Here is a 23,879-nt window from a genome sequence, read left to right as displayed (position 1 = left end):
TGCTATTAGTGAACAAGATCTCACCCTGTACAGTTCACTAGTAGTTTAATATATATGATGCAAAAATGAAGATCTAGTCTTATATCAAAGAAGTAGCAGCCTAAAAACACTAGCCAAACAATCTCAACCCGACAAGTGGCTAATGCGCTGAGGTCATGTCAGAGCTCTGGCTTGTTTTTCCTATTGGGTTGTTTGTTTTTAAACACTTTCACTTATTAAACACATTTAAAGTGTGAATTTGACAAAGGAAAAAGATGATGGCCTGTTTAAAAAGATTCTAACAAGCACTGCCTTTACCTGCCTTTTCTGGTTTTCCAATCTTGCCTCTACTGCAGGTGAGGGAATACAGGATAATAAATAGAGTCAGTGTTGATTTGTCTGAAAACTCGGGGCGAACACACAGCACTTTACTTTTTATCTGCCTGTCCACCAAGGAGGGAGTTATAAGGCAGACAGCATGAGGCAGGAACCACTACAGCTGCTACAAGGCTAACCATCTCCAGTCAAAACATGATTATTTGATGGTTCTGTATACCAGGTTTTTAAGCATTGACAGTTTCACTACAAAAACATTCAATTAAAGGTTAGAAACTAGGAAATCTATTTTCAAGGCACGATTTCAGAACATGAAGTGTGATAAAAACTCACGGAAAACCTGCAGTTTCCCTTCACTTCTACTTGCAATTTTGCTTTAGCACTTCCTTGTTTGAGTGGCTTGCAATAGACACTGTCGATTTACTTGACAAATTTCAACAAATTAAAGGAAAACTTACCCACTGACTTGCTGATTCAAGTGTTCCTTTGTCCAGCCAGGTGCCTTCACTGATCCATAAAGCAGTAGATGTTCTCACACTGTTAGTATGTTGAACAGGACATCATACTGTGGGCAAACACCCAGCTCTGTCCTGATGGCAGCCAGATCAGTACGTATGTCCTTTCCATTAATAATAATAGTACCAGAGCTTGGTGGATACAGACTAGTCAGCAGTGACCTAATACAAGCGGGGAAAAAAAAAAATTTTTTTTCAACAAGATCGTGTGTAATGACTGTATTACATAGCTCACACTTGGATTTCCTGAGGCATGTCCTAGCATCCTTAGAGCAACACCAATTCAGCTGAGCATGGTTATAGAAACACCACTAATGTTTTGGGCGTTTTCTTAAACAAACAAACAAAAACCACAACAGCAAAATCTCAACAATCCTTCGTTTTCTTACTTCCACGGCAAAAATCAATTTCTTCCCAACCAAATATAATAGACCATTGTTATGTACAGAGTGTGTATTCTAGCTGAGGAGTAATTACTAATTGGGTCCCATCCTGCATCACTGGTTTTATTAATGCTAATCATAGTTAACATAAATGTAGAAATACATAGACTTCTTAATTGAGACATTTTAAAATATTTTAGTTTTGTTATTTTTGTTTCTGGTCAACTGCCAAGGAAGAAGTCTCTTGCAACCTCTAGGAGCAAAGCACAAAACCCCATAAAACTCCACGTTTTCCATGTGATAGGAGTACACATGGGATGCCAGAAAAGAACACTTTCCTGAGATGTGTTCAACTCCACAACTAGACAAGCCCAGCTCCTATTTAAGCTGCTCCTGAACTATTACATCATGATTTCAGTGGCACAGAAGACCCAGTTCTCTATTAATTGCATTGGTTTTGTCGTAGATGTATAGCCTTCAATTTCCATGTGCTTTGGGGAGTTTATCAAATATTTATTTCGAAAAAAGACGTAGAAAAGAGTTCACAAATATTTTGAAGTGAGAAAGCACAGCAGAGATCAGAGGGGAGAGTAATAGCATTAAATGGCAGACTTACATAAGTGTTGTCTTGCCAGCTCCATTAGGTTCCAAGAGCGCTGTTACCTGACCTCTATGGAAAGTGAGGATGAGATCTTTAACAGCAGCCTTCTGGCCATCCATATGCTTGTTGGTGAGAGACAGCAGCACGACAGCAGTGGTGGCTCCTCCAATGCAAGGGCCTTTCCAACTTCAAGGTGCTAGGTCTGTATGGGAAAGAGCAGCAGATCAAGAGGGTTGCTGAATCTAAACGTATGTGTGTGTGTATATATAGGGAATAAAAATTCACTTAATCCCTGTTGCCATTTCTCAAAGCCTGGAACAGGTGTTCAGAAGCTCCAAACTGACATAAGCTCCACTGAAATCAAAGATACTATGCCAGTTAATATTTGTTAAGAATTTGGCCTATTTACATTTTTAAAAAGCAACCTAAAACAATTACGTGAAGTTGTGTGCATGTCCACAGAGTCATAAAGCAGTAGTTATATTTTATTTCTAGTAGAAAAAAACACTTATAATAATGTTGCTTGAATCACTGTTTTATGCCCATAAGTATAAGATAATTCTAAATGTGTGAAATACTGCATGTATGCCTGTCACAAATGACATTTTGTTACACAGCTTTGCTTTGGCAGCAATTTAGGATTTATTAATATTTTTTGAGATAGATCACAAGATTGGGTTGTATGACCTTAACACTACTTAATTATGAGCCAATTTAACAGTGATTCAATGGAATTTGTTACAACCGAATTTGCGACTTAGTTTAAGATTCAAAAATGGCAAGGATCACCTGAAACTTACAGCAGGGTTAAAGGTTAAATGAAATCACACACATGCACAGACAGATAAAACAGTTCTGAACCACACAGACAGGCAAAATAGTTCCAAACCAAACTGGCATGTGCAGATACAACCCACAGACACACACACACACAGAGGTTAACCTATGAATACAATTTCCCTCTCATGAGTTTCATTAATTACTCACTTTTATGTGCCAGCATTCATCAATGGATGGTCAGTAAATCTTGCAAAATCTGGCCTTTAAGTCCTCGTGAAATTGTCAATGGATGATCTTTCAATCCTCGCAAAATCTACCCTGAGAGGCGTCCCAGCTCAGAGGGAGATACTGGGTCACACAGCCAGCTGCGATCCCGGAGAGCTCAAAGGGTCTCTCCTTGGATCGCTATTTACAGGGTCTCCAGATGACTGGCTTTGGTCATTGTTTTACATTCTGGCCACAATTCATGCTAAGTCATTCTGACATACAATTCAGGCAGCAGATGGCCCAGGTGTGGCAAGGGGATGCGTGGCACCCATAAGTCTCTGCACTTGCAACCATGATAAATGCACCATGAAAGGTTTTCAAAGCATGCATGGCTTATCCAGAAATATCAGTGTGGTCCTGATGTACCATTCAGGCAGCAGATGGCCCAGGTGTGGCCAAAGAGCGCCTGACGCCCTTGCAATCAAGGTAACAGCACAGTGGAATGTTTTCCCACAGCACACATGACTTATTCTGGAAATACCAGCCACCCATAAAATATAAAATGGAGTCAAAGAACATCATCCAGCGCATCCATCCAGAGGTCATGTATCCTCCTTGTGCCATTGACTGGTACACATTATTCCACTGAATTCCTGGTAGTAATAGTAATAATAATAATAAAAATTATTTTTAAAAGGTTAAAGCTAAATCAGTACAGCATTAAAGATCACAAACACATCAACACCACACACTGCTGAGTATTTAAGCACTGGCACAAAAAAGCCCTAGTTAATAACAGTAATCCTAATGAACAGAAATGAATTGCTATGCCTCTACAAGCCTCTCCTTTAGAACAGCAGGTGACACCACTGCCGGGAAAATGCAGAGAAGTTGTTGTAGAAAGGGCTGTTCATGAAGTTTTAGCTGGCCCTTAATTTGGCAAAAAGAAAAAGAACTACAACTCTCTGATAAAATGGGTCACTGACCTCTTCAATTAATCAGGTTTTATGGTATTCTGCTGATATTATAAAGAAATGGGTTACACAGTTTAAAGTCATTTCTATAATGCTAACTCTGAAAACTTATTTCTGTGAATTGTAACTAAGAAGCAAGTATTTGTTTGCATTGACTGTATTTAGAGGTAAACTGGAACAACAAACTCACTGAATAATTGCTTTATAAAGTTATTACGTTGCAGAAGACATAAAAGGAAGAAAGATGCAAAACACTTGTACTACAGAAAGCTGCCATATTGCTAAATGGAAAACAAAAGTAACCAAATTGTAGATTTACGAAAAGCATTGCATTGTTTTCTGAAAATGCTTGTTTGCAGTACAGCAGGTCATGATATGTTTCTACAATTCTTTTTCTACGATTGTCAAGAAAAGCAGTTTTTCCACAAAGCACGTTTTGCCATTTCTTCAGTAAATATGAGTCATTTTGATGAAGTGTCTGGTGGGAAATGTAAGTAATATTTACTGCAACTGTCTCTTCCACTCTTACCAACTTTTGTATCATTATGATACTTTTTCAGTGCCTAGTGGCTTGAAACATCCACTGTCATCAGTATCAATCTTGCCATAGTAATAAAAAAAGAAAGGGATTACAACCCCTTATGTATTTAAATACATAAATGCATAGCCTTTGTAGACATTTATCAAGGGCCCAGACACTCACTCTTAGCTTGAGGATAGTAGGGATCACCATGTTAAAACATGTAGCAACCTGTTAGCACATTTAGTCAGTTTCCAAACTTTTTTTTTTCTTCCTAACACTTAAACATAATAGGGTGTTCTCATGCATTTTTGCACCTGCACAGTAGCTCAGTCTGGATTTCACCAGCTGTCTCTAAGCTTGCAGAGGCAAGCTGCTACTCAAGCTGAGTGTGAACAGGGTCACACCAGAGAAACATACAAAATAGTTTAAAAGGAAAGGTAATTCTTTTCTTACTTTGCAATGTCTAATAGTTAAATATTCATCTTAGCATTATGTTGAGTGAATAACTTACACTGATCTTGTTTTGTACAATATTGTTCTCATAAGCCTCCATGGTTGTACACTAGCGCGTGTGTGAACCCAGACACATCTACCAAGCTCAAGAGTAGTCCAGCCCAATGAATAGGAAGTCAGGTAAAAATGCCAGGAGGCCTGCATGGATGAACAGGTAGCTTCTGACCAAACTCAAACACAAAAAGGAAGCATACAGAGGGTGGAAGCAAGGATGGATAACCTGTGAGGAATACAGAAACATTGCTCGAGCATCCAGCGATAAGGTTGCAAAAGCTAAAGCCCAAATGGAATTGAATCTGGCCAGGGATATCAAAGACAACATGAAGGGCTTCTGTAAGTACATAGGTGACAAAAGGAAGACTGGGGAAAATGTGGACCCATTGCTCAATGAGACAGAGGACCTGGTTGCCCAGGATGTGGAAAAGGTTGAGGTGCTGAATGCCACCTTTGCCTCAGTCTTTACTAGCGAGTCTGGTCTTCAGAAATCCCAGGTCCCAGAGACCAAGGGAAAAGTCTGGAGCAAGGATGACGTCCCTTTGGTGGAAGAGGATCATGTCAGGGAATACTTATGCAAACTGCACATACGTAAGTCCATGGACCCTGATGGGATGCAACCAAAAGCACTGAGGGAGCTGGCAGATGTCATTGCACGGCTACTCTCGATAATCTTTGATCAATCATGGCAACTGGGAGAAGTGCCCAAAGACTGGAGGAAAGAAAATATCACTCCTATCTTCAAGAAGGACCACCCAGGGAAGTACAGGCCAATTGGCCTCATCTCAGTCCCTGGGAAGGTGATGGAACAGCTAATCCTGGAAAGCATTTCCAGGCACATGAAGGACAAGAATATCATCAGGAGTAGTCAGCATAGCTTCACCAAGAGGCAGTCATGCTTGACCAACTTGATTAAACTTCTACAATGAAAGGACTAACCTGGTAGATGAGGGAAGACTAGTGGATCTTGGCTACCTGGACTTCAGTAAGGCTTCTGACACTATCTCCCATAAGATCCTCCTGAAGAAGCTAATGAAGTATGGACTGGAGGAGTAGAGAGTGAAGTGGATTGCAAACTGGCTGAATGGCCAGGCCCAGAGGGTAGTGATCAGTGGCATGAAGTCTAGTTGCAAGCCAGTAACTAGTCGTGTACCCCAGGGGCCAGTACTGAGTCTGATCCTGTTTAACCTCTTCATTAATGATCTGGATAATGGGGCAGAACATATCCTCAGCAAGTTAGCTGATGACACAAAACTAGCAGGAGTGACTAATATGTCGGAGTGTCATGCTGCCACCTAGAGAGGCCTGAAAAGGCTGGCGAACCAGGCTGACAGGAACCTCACGAAGTTTAACAAGAAGTGCAAAGTCCTGCACCTGTCGAGCAACAATCCCATGTACCAATATATGCTGGGGGACACCCAGCTGGATAGCAGCTTTGCAGAAAAGGACCTAGGGGTCCTGGTGGACACCAAGTTGAGCCTAAGTCAGCAATATGACCTTGCCACAAAGCAAGCTGTTGATATCCTGGGCTGCCTGAGACAAAACATTGCCAGCATGTTGAGGAAGGTGATCCTTCCCCTTTATTCAGCACTGGTGAGGCCATGCCTGGAGCACTGCATCCAGTTCTAGGCTCCCTGGTACAAGAGAGGCATGGAGGTACCGCAGAGAGTCCATCAAAGTGCCACAGAGATGAGGAAAGGCTGAGAGACCTGAGACTGTTCAGCCTAGAGACACGAGGCAGTGGGCACAAACTGAAGCACAGGAGGTTCCCTCTGAACATCAGGAAACACTTTTTCACTGTGAGGGTCACTGAGCGCTGGCACAGGTTGCCCAGAGAGGCTGTGGAGTCTCCAACCTTGGAGATACTCCAAAGCTGTCTGGACACGGTCCCAGGCAACCAGCTCTAGGTGGCTCTTCTTGAGCAACGGGCCTGGACTAGATGACCTCCAAAGGTCCCTTCCAACCTCAACAATACTGTGATCTTACAAAACTCCCTGTTGATATCCCCACCAGAAAGCAAACATTAATGCTGCCACTGACATCAAGGAAGGCTTCCAAGAAACTGCTCTAAATGCCTTGCCAAAGCTTCCTCAACTGGACTAAGAGAAATAACACAATGAATGAGTGAAATAACATTCAGTCAGATGCTCACCCTTAGGTTTGGGTTTGCATCTCTAGAACAATTTGATTGGCTGAATACAGTCATTCCGTCATCTAACGGGACATGGAGTTTTTTCTCCAACCTGTATTGCAATAGAGCAATGCTAAGCCCACTTTAATTTACTGCTAGAAAGCAGCACAAGCTTAACTTTGTCTTCAAGGGGCATTAAAAGGGTTTTTCTCCTGTTATGATCTATCCTGTTAACTCATTATTAGAGATTTTTTTTCAGAACAAAGTGAAAAATATTTCCAGCTGTAGTTTTTAAAATAATAATTACAAAGCTTTTCTTCTAACTGGAGAGTTTATCTATTTCTTGGCCTTCAAAGAATGTAATGAAAAATACTCCTTGCCCAAAGGCAGTTGTAGAAAGAAGACACAACACCGGAGGAGAAACAGGATGTCAACATCAAATAAAACACAGCATTAACAACCTCCATGAAATAAAATAACTTGTGAGACTAAAAGCAAGCACAAAATAAATAGGCCTTTGTTTCACATTGGCTAATTGTCATTATTTCGTTTTATGTTTTAACAATACTCCCCCACATATTACAGTAGTATTTACTCTGCCTTAAAGAACTCCACTGACCTAGTTATTAATATTGAAAAGCATTATTTGACTTTATAACAAGTTATAGACCATCATACATCTACCGCATACTGAAAACATATAACACCATAAAAACATACAAAGGAATATACTTTCTGTAGTAAGAGCAGTGGGCCTACTCATTTTTATAAGACCAGAACTTAAGAAGAGACAAAGGCAGAAGGAATACTGGTGGGCTCATGAAGGCTGATGGGGAGATCCAAAACATTACTAAAATTAGTAAGCATTACTCAGTGATAAAGTTCTGCAGTTAAAAAATGAGCTGAAACAGAAGTTCATTTTATCTCCTATTTTAAAATAATGCAATTAAATAAGGTTTCTGCAATATTTGACACAAAAAGAACACATCCTGCCAGCTGTCTGATGAAAGAAGTATGACATACACTGCTACTTAGAAAAAAATTCAAAATAGTTAGTGGCATGGATTACATTTTTGTACAGAGAAATTCATGCTAATTCCCATCAAATAAGTCCCTGCCTCTTACGTTGCTAAGGTTTCACCATATCACTTGATGGCCTCTCCCCTCTCTTAAAAAATTATTGCCTTTTTCACATGCCGCTGCCTCTGATTTTCAGCAAATGCAGGATATCTGAAGACTTATTTTGAAATAACTGATTTTAAAGTGTATAAGTTATCTGATGCATACTTTTCCCTCTCTGTGGCCCAAAGAAGGGGAATAAAAGCAACAGAAAAAACCCCAAAGAATTCCACCCTGCCTATTTATGCCCAAATTCTGCATTCTTACATCTGTGCTTATTTGTGTGCAAAGAACCAATACGTTTTATCTGACTGATTTACACTGAAAAAGTGTCCTTTTTTTTTAATAGTGTATGAATTATTCCACCAGCTTAGTCTGGTAGATGAGTTATTTTGAAAGAGTGAAGCCATAATGTGTGAATTATGGTTTGCATTGTATGATGGTGATATTTGATGTCCCAATCAGGGATATAATATGTTAAGACAGTACAAAGACATAAAACAGCCTATGGCATACATAAAACAGGAAAGGACATGGAAGAACTGATGCCAAAGAAACACATACCTCAAACTGTATAGCTAGATAAGCGCTAGACAAATTTCTGATCTAATCCCCAATTGTACTCAACAGAGAATCAATCACTAGTTTTCCTCCAAACAAATAATGACTTGCAGGAGTGGCATGTCATCAGGTATGCTTGAAAGTACACTAAAATTACAAATATTTTGAGACCAAAACATAAAGATAACTCATGAGCATGAGGAATACAACCTCCTTATATTTTCTGTACATTTACAAAACTTCCCTGAAAATTTGTTTTTGATTCCTTTCTACATTCAAAACATTTTCTCAGTTGGATATCTATTAATGTGACTTATTTCCAGTGAAACACAAAAGCAGACAGCGGCCTGGGAAAAAATAAGTAAATTATAGTCTAAAGTTTCAAAACTATGGAAATCCACAGTATCATAGAAGAAGAAAAATTAGAAAAGGAAAAGAAATATTTACCATTATAATCTGATTGGGTGACACTTAACTGGTTCTGCAAGACCAACAAAACTGCGTAGGATAAAAAACTGATTATACACACACGGCTGGCACAAAGAGCTTCTGTATTGGCACTGCTAAAAGATGTTCCCAAAAAATGGCTTAACATAATAACTGTAATTCCAAAATCTAGGAGAAAAAGGAAGATGAGGAAGCCATTGCTATAAGCAAAGATACCACTTACTTTTAAAAATGATGGCTGCCTATTGTGAGTACAATGACATTCTCCAGAAACCAAGCAAAGAAATGAATGGCTGGATGTACACCCATTGTCTTCATATACTTCAAGACAACGTAGCAAAAAGTACTAAAGTTAGGAAAAAATTTTCTTCTCTCTCTCTTTTTTTTTTAATTTTTTTTTTAAGCAAAACATGTTGCCACCAAGACACTACCAGCTCCGCAAAGGATGTCATCTTCCCCTTAAATTACTTGTCTGTTTTCCCTTTTCCTGTGCTACCCCTTCTGCTGTTCCCTCCTGGATCAAATATGGTTCTGAGCAGGGCTGCCTCTGAGCTCATCCCGTATTAATATGGGGAATCCCAGTCCTCAGGTACAACGCTCTTTTGCACAGGGTTACAGGACCAGACGTCAGATTACTGGGTCCTCCAGTAAGGAGTTTGTCTTTTTATATTCTAAAAAGTACTGAGGATATCTATAGCACTGTATGAACAAATGCGTTTTCCTAGCCTGTTGCTAAACTAAAAGCAACATCCAGCTATGTCTGTAAACCTTTATGTATTAACATGCAAATGATAATTTAGCCGGCTATAAGATATCACCCCTCTTTTTTTACAAAAATGCTTTTAGAAACAAGCTAATACTACTTTGGAAGCATTTTTCATAAAATGGTCAAAATTAACTTTATTAATTTGATCTAATATATTAAAGCATTAAAAAAATACAGCCTATCTTAACAACACAAATTTTACAGAAATTAGGTAATTTTCCAAATTAAAAAAAAGCTTACTCCAGCAGTATAAAGACCAGTATAATTCTTCAAAAAAAGTATTTTTACCCATAGAGAAAAATGTATCATAAAACCCCCTGTCCTTCCATACGCTTAGCACCTGCTAAGACTAGCCATTGATATAAGCAAATAATTGTCTCATTTTTCCTGTGTCATCCTCTCTTATATTTCTGATAATTACAAAGTACATGGCAAATTTTTTATTTGGTTTAGGAAGTTTTATCATTTTAAACCACATATAGCAAAACAAGAAAAATCCAAAATAAAACCCATTCTGATCACAAGGACTTTGTCCAAACAATTTCCAGCTTCAACTTCTATGGATCTTTTGCTTGTTGCTTTCTGTCTCAGGGACAATATTTGCACACTAAGAGAATTGATGCTCAATGTTATGAATCCGAGTTGGCAGTTAGAACTAGAACCTACTGCCCAGAGGAAACAAGTGAAAACAAAGCCAGCTGGATTATGAGTACATAAAAGTACTTCAAAGTTTAAGTTTTCTACTTCAGTACACTTTAATAAAAAAAATTTATTTTCAGAGGCTAATCTGCCTCTTACCTCTTCAACATGAATTTCTATTTCATAAACCAGCTCCCAAACCATCCATGTTAACATCATCATAAGTAGGAAAAAACCCCCTATATTGTTCAAGAATCTGTGAATTAATATATATACAGAGTTGTTAGCCCCCAAAGGTAAAATATTTTTTAGCAGAATGTTAATAGGTTAATACTGGGACTATTCTCAAAGTATGCACAAAATAAGATCTGACACAAGCAATAAGACTTATTCTTGTTCTAGTTAGAATTGCTCATTTTTCATGTAACAAGCTAAATATATGTATTGCTACTATAGCATATTAGGATTTGCCAACACAACTGATGTAATCGCTCTTTAGAGCTCCATTCAAAGTCAAACAGAATTCAGATTTGTGTCTATGGCAAAGTAATATATTTGGACACTATGGAATAACATGAACCAGTCAACTTTTACTCCACTTTAACAGATTTTTGTTTGGTTGGTTTTTGTTTTACCACCAACTAAATTCTAATATTCAGGATGTTTTGATGGTTTACAAAGAGCAATCCTACGCTTCTTTTGCTTCATTAACTTTACGCTGTATTTCAACACATACCAGGGACCAATTTACAGTTTGTGTACAAGACAACTAAGACTGGGAAGTGGATTTCTTAGCATAATCTAAGTTAGTTGCACAGCATGTCAACACAGTCTCTGTCCAGCAGACTACTCCACGGTATAGCTGCAAAGAGTTTGTATGGGGTCATTTGCCAGACAGAAGTTGCATAATGTATTGTGGTCACAGCTGTTAAACAAAATTTGCTATGCTGTAATATTCTGGTATTGGACATACTGATTCAATCCTGTGCTGAGAAATACATTCACCCACTCCAAAGACCTAGTAGCTTCCCAAGTCCTGTAGCATTAATCTAATGAGGATAATATATTGAATTCAGAAGCTGAAAGTTTACTTGTGTATCACTGGTATGACAAAGGTAAGGCATGGCTTGCACCTGAATGGCTGGCTCTAAGGTATCTGTCCTAGTCTGTACTGAAATAATTGCCCTTTCAATCATGTCTTGAAGAAGAATAAAGATGTGGTTGTTTTTAAATTCATCAGCTGGCAACTTCTGGGGATGGGATTTCCACGCTGGGTTTTTAATCAAATCTGTTCTAATGCTATAGAGAATATTGGTTCTAATTGTGTAAGAAATGTGTTGTGGAAGATGGCTAGAATCTTGCTTCTTGTTCTTTGGTGTGTTGAAGATGATACCTGACAAGAAGAAAAGGAGCTTCGTACCCAAGCTTATGTGATTTATACTATTTACATTGCTAACTCATGGCCAATTATCATATGATAGTAGGATACATTCACCTGTCAGGGCAGGCCTCTAAAGTTTCTTGATGCCCCAACACAAGAATGGTAGGTTTCATAGAGACTTTTTTTTTTTTACATTCATGAATATGAAATGTGTTTTAATACGTACTTTGAAACTGCATAAGCTTAACCTACCTTATCAATAAACACAGACAACAACTACAAAATCTGATGTTTCCTATTAGTATACATTTTAAATAAGGTACTTACTAGCCAAAAAATTATTTCGCTGCATCAGTTCATGAGCTTTCTCCTCCAGTTTCTCAACAGAGTCAAAAGCCTGGAAACAGTCCAGTAACACACAGGAAGATATATTTACTACAAGCTGCGACAACACGTCAATCTGTTTGCTTGCTGAGCTGTTATGCATCTTGTTCATCATAGTTTCTAAGATGAGGAAACAAATTGGACTTCCTTAGTTTTAATGAACAGAAAGGTATGCTCTCAGTTGCACGTCCTATAGGAGTAAATACCCTTTGTATTTAAAAAAAGGAAGAAGTTTTAAAAACATAGGAATTTTAGTGTGAACTTGCGGAAGCGTAGTTCATGTTTCAGTGGCTTTTACAAGTCGTCAGCTACATTTTCCTCCACTTTCAGAGCAACAAAAATCTAACAAATTATAGCAACATTCTAGAAAGACGATATCCTTGAAGCTGTAGGACTTTTAATATTTCCTTATCTTTCCATAATTAATCCCACAAATACAAGTGAGTTACTCTACTTCAAACATCACAATAGAGATCCATTTCTGTGATCTAGTAATATATTGGCCAGTTGTTCCCTCCTTGACACTGCAAATATTTCAAGCACCTTGTTATATAGGGCATAAGCATTTTGACTTGAGCCCTACATTTAAAAAGCATCTGTAAAAAAACCCTCCATTTTGACTTTGATCTTATCTGTGGATCCAGGATGAATGTATACCTCAGCCAAAGCCTGGTTTCCAAAAACACTGAACCTTTGGAGGAATTCAGATCTTCATCCATTGGTAGAGAATGTAGAGATAGTGTTGTATCCTTATGTTTGAGGCAATAACCAGAAGGATAGCATGATCTAGAAACAATCTTAACTCATCTGGTTTTAATGGAAACATCTGAATTTCACAGGGAATAAACAATAAAACATCCAACACAAGTTCCCATCTTACATTTTTCAAGACTCACTTGAAGATATGGGCTTTAAAAAGGATAGGTGATGACCTCATTTGATAACAGTGGTGACAGACGAACCCTGGATCATAGATGTTATTCAGTGTCAGCACAGGAAATGTTACAATAGGAAGGCAGATAAATTGAAAAAGTGTATGGAGTAGTCTGGAGAAGAGACATGACTACCAGTGAGGAAAGATACAGATCACAAGGAGAAAGAGTTAAGGAAATAATAGTCTAGAACTCAGAAGACAGGCAAGCAGTAACAGGGTGAATTCATGGGCCAAGAGAAAACAGTGCCAAATATAGATACTATATGCCTTATTTACTGCTATCCTTGAGGAGGACAACAAAGGAATTACCTATGCTGCTACTTGTTTTGTGGCATTATAGAGAATGGAATATTCCTAACATTAAGCCCAAGTAGTAGGGTTAAGCTTTCATGTATATTTTTATACTTATATATATGTGTGTGTGTAATTATACATAGCCCTATATACACACACATATATAAGTATAAAAATGTGTGTGTAATTATATATAGCCCTATACACACTCACACACACACACCAGAGATCTTTTCACCAGCTGATCTTTGCAAGACCTTAATTTGAAATCAATAATTAACTAAAAAAAAACTTCTCTTTTAGGAATTAAACTATTGAATATTTTTGCATAAGAAATACCAACTAACTTGCTGCTTGCTTCGAGTACGGCATACTTAGATGTTTCTGGAAGCAAAATATTGTCTTTCACAATGTGCATGAGCTTCCGTGCTCCAGCATAGAAATAACACATGTAGATGAAGAGACACAATCCACAAGAAAGTTTTAGAATTAAGATCTATAGAATTGCCTGGCTTGTATTTTTCCCATTTTAAATGTAGCAATTATGAATAAAAAACTCAGAAAATCTGTTTTCGCTATTATCTTCGTACTTCATTACACGTCAACTCAGCTCTCATCTTCCATTTAGCTTGTTTAACCTATCATTAAGCAACTGGGAGGAAATAGAACTGTTTTATGTAAATCTACTAGGTAGAAGTGCTATTTAAGTAAAAAAGGTTCCAAGAAGAATAAATTGGTATAAACCAGTAATGAATGAATATAGGTCAGAAATCAGGACAAAGTTTCTAGTTGTCAGGTGGTTTTGGTGGTGGCGTGGTTTTCAGTGATGATGTTAGAGCTATTTGTTTCCAGCTATCTATATACACATAAACCTATTTCATTACAGTGAGGGCAGCAGAGGGGTAGCATGGAGGAAAGCTGCCTGTTTTTTCTTTTTTTATCCCAGCTGTTAGATCCCAGGTCACATGTAGACCTCCATAAGGGAGATTCCTTGGTAGTGAAAAAACACCTCACATCTGGGAGAAGTCACAGGACAAGAGACAGACTCAGCAAGCAAGAATGTAAGAGGAGAGCCTGCAGCACAACTGCCTCCCAGGGCCTCTTGAGAGGTTCATGAGGACTGTGCCCAGCAAGGAGCTCACAAGCTCTAGCAGGACAGGGTTTATATAAAATGGGTTACACCCCGGAAATTATTGCAAATTGCTGGGTCAGAATGCCAGCATAAAGGAATACAGTTGCCTTGCCCACACAAAGCTAGTTTAGAAAGTAAAGAAGGGTTTAAAAAGAAAACCACAAATTTTTCTGCCCTCAGTTAAATATTTACTTTGTTCCAGGCAAGTAAAACTGACATATTAACCCTGTGAAAGTTTTAGAAATTGATAACTTTGCAAGGTCTTATAGCGTGATAATTTTATAGAGAGGTTGGAAGAGTTCTACAATCCACTATGTGTCCGCAACACTTTCTGGCACGAGTAACAGGGTGAATAACACATCACTAAATCTGTTAACCATTTTTATAGCATTGTAGAGAAGTACAAAAAGATACAAACACAGGCACCTTGGATTTGAGCATAATTAGAAGTCAGCTTAATGCAAGTGTAGATGTAATAAACCAAGGGAATATTTGCTTTAGTTAGAAGAAAAAAATACATAATCACACAGATTAGGTGATTTCAGAAAACTTGAGCTTTGGATAGAAATAAACAGATTATGAGTGGTAAAACCACTAACACACATGGATACATTTAAGACTTTAATTAGATCAAAGCGAGATCATTACAGGACTAAAAAGCTGCTGCAGTATAAGAGTAATGAAATAAAAAAAAACAAAAAAACCAAAAAACCAAAACATAAGAACAGATGTTTACAGTAACAACTGCACATGATTATAAACTAATAAAATGAACAAAAACACATATACAAAACTAGCATAAAAGTAAGAGGGCATAGTCATTTTTCAAAAAGTAAAATGACAAAGCGAATCTGTAATCAAAGTGTAAATGCAGAGAAGTGCTCTGGCACTTGGGACAGATCAGCTTCACAAAGGCATAAATGCTATCGTGATCTACAGCCCATATTGATTTGCCCTTTTAATATGATGTTCATTTTATGAACTGAATTCTGTTAAAATAAAAACGTTCTTAGTTTCATAAGCCATTCTACTTAAATGATTTCCTGTATTCACCATCCAAGACTATTAACAATTTATTACATGTTGTCAAATGTCCTTAGCTCTATTAAAAAGCTATAGCTAGAGAAACACATGCACAGATTTGTGATGTCTGCAACAGTGAAGATGGACCTGATAACTCCAGAGATCTTGATATCTACTTAATGAAATATTGTTTGCCCATAACCTATCACATAGTTCCCAGTGTTAGATCCAAACAAGCAAAATCCATCTATTGCTCAACTAATATATGAGACATCTATGTTTCCAGCAGGCCTTGAGGGTTGAGACTTGCTCTTTCCTTCCTCCTGTCTTTCCAATTGTGTGATTCCGTGGGTTTGGTTCTTTTTTTTTAGTTCTATTGTGATCCAGCTTCACCATGAGGGGTGAGTTGTGCCTGACTCACACTATGCAACAGTTCAGCGGTTAAGAAAATCTTCCGGAGAGACAGCGGATTCAGGTTTGAGTCCCTCACCTAAGGAGGATACTGAGCCCAGATTCTTACTTTCTGGATGGAATTCTGGACACCATTTGCCCTTTTTCTTAGTGAAAGTGTGCGCAGCTAGTCCTAGCCTTCAAACACAGCCTTCAAGTCAAGGCCAGTTTCAATTAAATCTCACATCCTGTGTACAAAAGAAAAGCCAAGAACTTCAGCTCACATCAACCATGACAGCACCAGCTCAGGGCAGTAGTACAATTTAAGACTGAAAACGCACTTCTTCATTTACAAGCTCTCAGGAGCTTCAGTGGCTTTTGTCCATCTTCTGCTTAGAGGCAGGTACAGAAACCCAATAAAAGTTGTACTTCAGGTACATTTTTTTGTTTATTTTAGCTCTAGACTTAATTCTTTGACTGCAGAGCAGACTTAATAACCTGTATTGCTGTAAAGTCCATTTTTTTCCAGCAACAGGGGCCACACAGCCCCTTCATGGGGGCATCTGAGAGCTCATCACTGCTCTCCTCCAATAAACAACTGGAACAGATCTGTGTCTGTCTCATAATTACCCTAACACTCACTGATAACAAACTACACAGATCTGTCCTCTCTACTACTATCCTCTAGGAAGCAGCCAACTCCCTTTGTACATGATATCACACTGTTACTGCATTTTATCCCACTTTTCACTCTTTCTGTTCCTCAAAATCATGAGCTTTTCTTAAATTACATTAGACTCTGCTTTGGTACAGGCAGCTCCATCTGGCATGTCAGCAACCATTTTAATTATCATGCGCCTACCCTACTAACAGTGGGACATATTGAATCTTTTTCAATTAGGAAATTCTTATAAAATCTTTAAGTAACTTAAATTTCCAGCATAATCCTTTCTCTTCTCCTTAAATCCCTGTATACCCCAAATTACTCATAATAATCCCCATCTCCTCCATTATAAATTGTTTCTCTTGGGATATCTATCTGGCCCTGCAGGGCATACGCTCTGCTCCTGGAGGTCTGGCTGCCAGCACTCAGTACCAATGCAGAACGGGTACAGCCAAGGATGGCTGTGACCCAGGGGGACACTGCTGGACAGCCCCATGCAGACACCTGAGCCAGGGCCACTCCTTTCCCATCAGAGCTACACAGAGCAGTGGCCGGGCCTGCCCCCAGGCTGCAGCTCCCACCACATCACAGCCTGGCCATGGACCTGCTGACCTGGGCCCAGACCCCTACCTGTAGGGTCACATCCTGGCCTGGCCTCAGCATCACCCCCATGGCCCCACCTGGCCATCCCAGGGCTCGGTCTGACCCTGGCTACTGCCTGCTGATCCGAGCCCAGACTTGCTGCTCCCTGATTATAACTATCTCAGGCTTTTCCAAGGCTCAGGGAGACCACACGCAACTAATTCTCAATAAAAGGAGAAAACAAAAAAAATACAGACAGCTTTTGATTAAACACGCCGCATCCAATCTCAATTTCTATTTATTTCCATTTAAAGTATATAGATTTCCTTCAAAATTTAGTACAAAAATATACTACTACCTAATGGAACTGTAGATACCAGGATTACTTCTCCCTTCCCTCTTTTTAAGTATAGCTTCTATGTTTGTAACTGTTCTATGACAGTTTGCCACTTCTAGTTTGTTACCAGATTTTTCAAGTCTTTCAATATATTGAAACGCAAATTATCCAGTTACTCAGAAGAAAAAAGACAATTAGAAATATTTGATACTAACTCAAAAAGAGAATTTAAAGTCTGGTATTTTAGTATCATTTAAGGAGGTAAAACATTCAATTTCAACTGAACATAGCTCTAAGGTCAAGTTAAAGTCTAATAAGGGTAATCAGTATGCACATACCATATGCATGCATTTTTTTAAAAGAGTTTTTCCGTGTCAATACCCAAATTACTTTCTATGAAGTGCTTTATGAAATCAATTTGCAGTGCTTCCTAAAATGAAAAGTGTTAAATGTTACATCAGGTTTATCTTCTATAAAGAAATATAAAATATACATATGCATTCATGTTCAATGCCATTACCAAGATTTCCTGCATAACACTGGAGAAGTCACTTAGCCTCTCCACGTCTTCAGTCTTGCAGTCTTAACAGGTTAACTCCGCACATTTCTAATAAACAGCAGGACATATACTCCCATTGCTGTACATCACCGTCTTCCTTTACTGCAAACAATTTAACTGTGAGTCCATTCTAATGTCCTTGCAAGTCTGCTGGGACAGAAACCCATTTTCTTTTCCTGCAAGACTTTTGGGCCATTATACTACTAGCACTAACAGTAGTAAAATAAATATCTTAAAAAAAACTGGCATTTGGGAATTCCTTTTACATTATTTTAACTTCTTTACCTCATTTACCAAGTTCTAAGGGGGAAAAAAATTATTAGCTTTACAAGAGCATCCTGGGACCTGCAAGTCTAATGCATGATTACTAGCATCATTCCTTAATTGAACTTAGAAGTAACAGTTCAATTGATAGATATGGGCCATGACAGGGTTCTGCTTATTTTCCCAAAGTGTAACAGCCATGCATGTTTTCACAAATCAAACATGGCAAAACTTAATTTTATTGGGGAAAAAAAAGGACACATATGTAGAATGGGAAAAATCCTAGTTAACAACAATGCTCTATTTTTTTTAGTCAGTATTTCCCACGCCAGGTTTGTTGTTTTTTTAATCAGTGGCACACACTGTTGAAAAACAAGTGATAAACAAGCAAGTTCCAGAAAATATTTTATTTTTTACAATCTTAGATTTGTTTTAAATAAGTGTATAAAGCTTGTAGGTGTACCTACTTGTTTTATTTCCCCTATTGCCTGGCAATACTGGACATAGTGAAGTAATATTGCTTTTAAGTGTTTTCACCTCAGAAGTTTCCGAGTATCACACTGTAGGCTTATAACCTAAAGCTAATCTGCCTCTTTTTCAGCTCTTTTTAAACCTGAAGCCAGATAGATGGACAATTTTACATGTATAGAAAAATTCTGTCTAGATCACATAGCAAATAATTGGAAAATGGGAAGCCCTCCCACAGTTAACCAACCTGCAGTCATGAGACCGTGAAGACATTTCCACTGGTTTTAAGAACCTCAGACATCCCAAGCCATGCCTCAGAATAAGTCTTCAAGTTTTCCACAAAACCAAAAGTGAAATTAGCCTGGGAAAAAGAATTCATGGAGACAAATAAAGTAAAAACTGCGTATAGCAAATCTTAAGAAACAGGAAAAACTGCCATGCTTCAGATCTTCTGCAACTCCCTTCCATTTCACATTGATAGTCAGCAGTAAGAATATCCATGTTTTCTTTTTTATACTTAAGAAATGAACAGTATTTGTTGCAGTATCTGAATACCAAGCAAATCAAAGAAAAGTCTTCCTGCAGCATCTATGTTTCCTATCTGAATTATCATAAAGACCTCTTTATTTTACGCTCTTTCATACAGAGTATCATAGAGGTGCTTCAGAAAGACAGAAAAAAATTATAGTTAGGACATATTCAAAAGAAAGCCTTCGCAGACCTTGTGGGTCTTTCATTCAAACTACTTTGACTGAATATATAAAAAAAGTGAAAGTTGGAAGCACGGTCCAGACAAAAAATTCAACTGACCAATCAATCTATTTCAAAATACTCTCACAGAGGAAGACTTGAGTACAGCAAAATATTCTCTGTCCCAGTCAAACATAAGTTTCTTTTAGCCACTAGCAAACAACCATCAATTTTTTTCCAGCGCATTTTAAACAGATCACAAGTGTACTCAAGATTAGAAAATATTGCAGTATCTTTTTGTTTAAATTGGTATTATCAGTCACAGAAGTGCATTTAAGAACAATCCAGCATTGTTGTTATGGTAAAGATCGTGACATTTCCCAGCAAAGTGTATTCAATGAGTTGTAAACTCCAATTTGGGACTATGTTTTTATCTTCCCATGTAATAAAGGTTTCAGGAAAGTCCATAACAAGCCCCATTAGAAGACTGCAAAATCCTCTGATAAAGCTTCAAGCAAAATGGAGCTGCAAAAACAAAGACTCACATTTAAGACAGACAACACAGGTGAGGTTGAATTATTATGTTTTTTAATTCAAGAAAAAGCTTGAGTCTTAATTTAGGATCTGCCACAGCACTATGCCAAATACCACCCAACTGCCATTAAGCAATCACTACAGGTCCCTGAACAGAAATTGTTCAACCACAGTCTATGATAGTGTTGAGGATGCAGAACACTAAACATTAGACAAGAAACAAAGAATCAGAATCTAAAGAGCTTCTCACATTTGTGAAAAGCAGCCTATGAACCCCATCTATCCTAAAAGTTACATTAGTGCATTTTAGAGTGGAAGGACACATACAAAACCTCTGCCCAAAAAATGAATGCTGAGGGAAGAGCCACCTTCTTACTCCACACCCTCAGTTGTTCTGCAGCTTTCTATTCCTACTTAAGAAGTAGGAATACAGAAATTTCTTCACAAATACAGACATTTTTATTTCTATAATTTCGTAAGAACCTACCAAAAACACATGGGAAAAAAAAAATTGGCACGGTGCTGAACTTCTTGATTTGAAAAACCTAATCAATTCACTTTTCCATTCCTTAACCAAAAAACACGTTCCTACATCAGATGGGGCTATTAATGCATTAGGGTAAATGTCCTTCAGAACTAGGATCCAAGGAATAGCTTCCAAGACATCCCGCTGCACTTGCACTCAAGTAAAGGCAGTGAGTTTCCTGTGAGAAACATTTAGATTTTTACACCCAGCTCATGTCTTTGGGGTTTTTTTTATTATTTATTATCAGTGGATTTAGAAATATCCTATTTCCAGCGCTGTGAGGAAGTATTAAATAACATCATTAACTTCTCAAGGAAGACATATTATTGTACATAACAGAAAACTAGGCCAAAAACATTTAAACTCCTGCCAAAAGTTAAGGAAACAAGTGTCACAAGTGTATCATTAAGAACACACAGTTCTTTGCCCAAACCTTTACTTTCTTCAGGGAAACAATCATTACTAAACACAATCATTGCTAAATAACAGCAAAGAATTAAGAGGCTCCAAGATGGCCAGGCAGAAACATGAATATGCTAAGGGCACAGAAGACTTGCTAATTCCGAGTTTGTTGTGATTTTCAGAAAGTCATTGGCAAGTGTCTGGTACACAAAATACATGCACGTTAATAACTGTGAAGGAGTACAAATCAAGTTTCCATGGCCTGATAAATTTTTTTTTAATTTTCATTTTCCATTGCCTCATTTACCAATTTGTAAAATACGGGAAACAGTACTAATTCACTCATAAGAATGCTGGAACTAACTGATGCTTTAAAGATATTTCAAGCTCCTAAGGTAAAAGGTCTTACTCCAGAGTGGTGACAATATTTAAAAAAAGAAATCATCAAGAAACAGATAGTGCTTCTGGCCTGAACAGGTTTGAAAGAGACTTAAGTCCCAAACAATCTCTCTCATCAGCCATCCTGCTAACTCCATTCTTCAAACAGGAAAGAAAAGCAGAGCTGCCTGCTTACTGCTATCCCACACACAAGTGAAGGAGGCCAGGACAGAGCTCGGGCTCCCTCCCAAGGGTTGCAGCCAAGCCAGGGTCAGTTTCTGGCTGTAGAAACTGATTGATGATAGAGCCATGATTCACAGTTACAGGTCCTTCCCTAGTGACACTCTTATCACTGTATTCTTCTCTTACACAGGGCCACTGAGGCACTAACAAGGTTATTAAGAATATTAAAATTAATCAGGGTAAGTCAAATGTATATTGAGGAAAGGGAGCAATGGAGAAATTTTATAGGAGCTAAGAGATTTTCTGGGCACTTGATAAAGAGAATAGGAATATCAACTATCAAAAAACTTATTTTATTCGGAGCACTTGCATATTTTACTGCACAATAATACCACAGCTTTGTGTTCATGGAAGAAAGGCACACAGCAATAAATTCTCAATCTTATATCTCAGATATATTTTTAATACCAGTAGCTTTAAAAATTCTAACAAATATGTCTCTAAGACAGGAATACTCTTATTTATTATTTGCAAAGATAGAAAACAACCAGAATCACTTGTGTTTCATGCACAATTTTCTTGTAGCCATAAAACTTTTATTGATCAACCCTTGTGCTCAGGATTACAGTGTCAACTGAGATGTCAAATGGAAATGTTTACATACCAGCTAAGAGGGAAAAACTTCTCTAAACCCTGAACGCATACATGCAACTTGTGACTGATAGTTTTTCTTACTTGAGACTTCAGGAATGAGATATTTTGCCATGTGAAAAATGAAGATTCTTTACACACTGCCTTGATTACAGACTCCAGGGATCCGACAGCTGAACTTCTGAACTGCCCACATTGCAAGTACTAGAACTAACAAACAGAAATACAGATGAATGAAAGTTTGTTTTAGTAGCTCCAAGGAGTATCCCTTGTATTGTCTCAATATTGGCATCCAAGGAGATGGACAAAATTAGACTGTTGAAACTGCCTACAAGAATGAGGGCCTGCTCTGTTCTGTTCTCCTGATCAGCTTTATAATTTGGGTGGGTGGGGTGGGTGGGTGGGTGGTGGTGTTTGTGAAGTTTTAATTGCCAGGATATTCAATGAAAGACAGTAGTATAATGTACTACATTAAACTTGGAAAAATACTGTGTATCCGTTAGGTAGAAAAGGAATGAAAATATCAAGACAACTGCACTACAGATTCCTTGATTACAAGGTCAGTTTTCACAGAGTCTGCTCTTCTGGTAGATTACTCCTGTGTCACAAAGAGAGCAGAAGCAACCAAAACCATTTTGCATATGAATGTTGACAGTGAAAACAGTTGCTAAGAAGAAAAAAATGTATTCAAGTGCGCATGCCCTAAAAGCCTATTTATCAAGTACATCTTTTAATTTGTTAGATGTACTTCTATGCTTCTAGTTTTTGCACATCTGTGAGCTTGCACACCAGCATTTACTGTTGCCATTTGCTCATGGCTAGCATACGTCTAATGTGGCATGTGGCTTCAGCACAATCACTCACAACATAAAAAAAACCAACAAAAAACCAAAAACCCAAAACCAAAAACCCAGCCTCCTCTGCGCAGCTTCATTTTTCAAATAACATGCTCAGTTGTAACTAGTATCTCATGGAAGGCTGTACAGCTGCACAGTTCTAAGAAAGAATACAACTGCAAGGCACCATGCCGCTAGAGTATAACTGAAGGGTGCATTGGCCCGCCTGATACTCAATACTGTTGCAGATGCTTGTCAAGAAAAACATGACTATCGGATAGCATTTGAAGACAGCACAACTGCCCAATAGAAAAAAAAGAGTGGTATGTCAACCAAACACATTTGACACCCAAATAAATTAGCATTTTATCATTGGAATACTTTTTTTAAACAGAGGAGTCAATTTTCAAAGTAGTACAGCACTTCACATAAAGAATAAATCATAGACAGTTTAGAGATTGTGCTGTTAGGAACAGTTTATCCTGATCAATGCATTTACTGAAGTGCCAGGTGCTTCTTTAATAATCCTGCAAGAATATCAGAAAGTGCTATTTAAAACTCAGTGTTGGCTGCTCCCAAAATCTGACTTTCTGCATACAGTTTCAGCATAGAACAGAGTAAATAAATAATATCCAGATTTCATAATACCATCATCTACAGCTGTTGAATCAATCTGCTGGCATGGACTTTACCAGAGGAATAAACTTCATTTATGCACAATGCTGAATAAAAGTGGGTTTGAGTCCTCATTAGTGACTACTTGCACTAGAAAGATAAATTAGGCTTATTTCAGTCAAAG

At 38.0% G+C, this 23,879-nt stretch overlaps 1 protein-coding gene across 1 annotated transcript in view; it reads right to left on the bottom strand.

Moving 5' to 3' along the window:
• ABCA13 (ATP binding cassette subfamily A member 13) overlaps positions 1-23,879 on the bottom strand; it is a 160,443-nt gene that overhangs the window by 102,924 nt on the left and 33,640 nt on the right. The window contains 17 exon segments of the mRNA XM_069778573.1: positions 134-147; positions 774-992; positions 1,830-2,003; positions 3,316-3,456; positions 7,275-7,358; positions 9,081-9,297; positions 9,300-9,384; positions 10,628-10,724; positions 11,564-11,861; positions 12,177-12,353; positions 17,928-17,949; positions 17,951-18,019; positions 19,128-19,249; positions 19,965-20,045; positions 20,048-20,095; positions 21,620-21,788; positions 22,329-22,448. Coding sequence (XP_069634674.1) covers positions 134-147; positions 774-992; positions 1,830-2,003; positions 3,316-3,456; positions 7,275-7,358; positions 9,081-9,297; positions 9,300-9,384; positions 10,628-10,724; positions 11,564-11,861; positions 12,177-12,353; positions 17,928-17,949; positions 17,951-18,019; positions 19,128-19,249; positions 19,965-20,045; positions 20,048-20,095; positions 21,620-21,788; positions 22,329-22,448 — 2,137 coding nt within the window.

The sequence above is a fragment of the Haliaeetus albicilla genome, chromosome 3, assembly GCF_947461875.1.
Source record: "Haliaeetus albicilla chromosome 3, bHalAlb1.1, whole genome shotgun sequence".
Lineage (NCBI taxonomy): Eukaryota > Metazoa > Chordata > Aves > Accipitriformes > Accipitridae > Haliaeetus > Haliaeetus albicilla.
The sequence above is the reverse complement of the archived record's forward strand: the minus strand, read 5'-3'. Positions and strand labels throughout refer to the sequence as shown.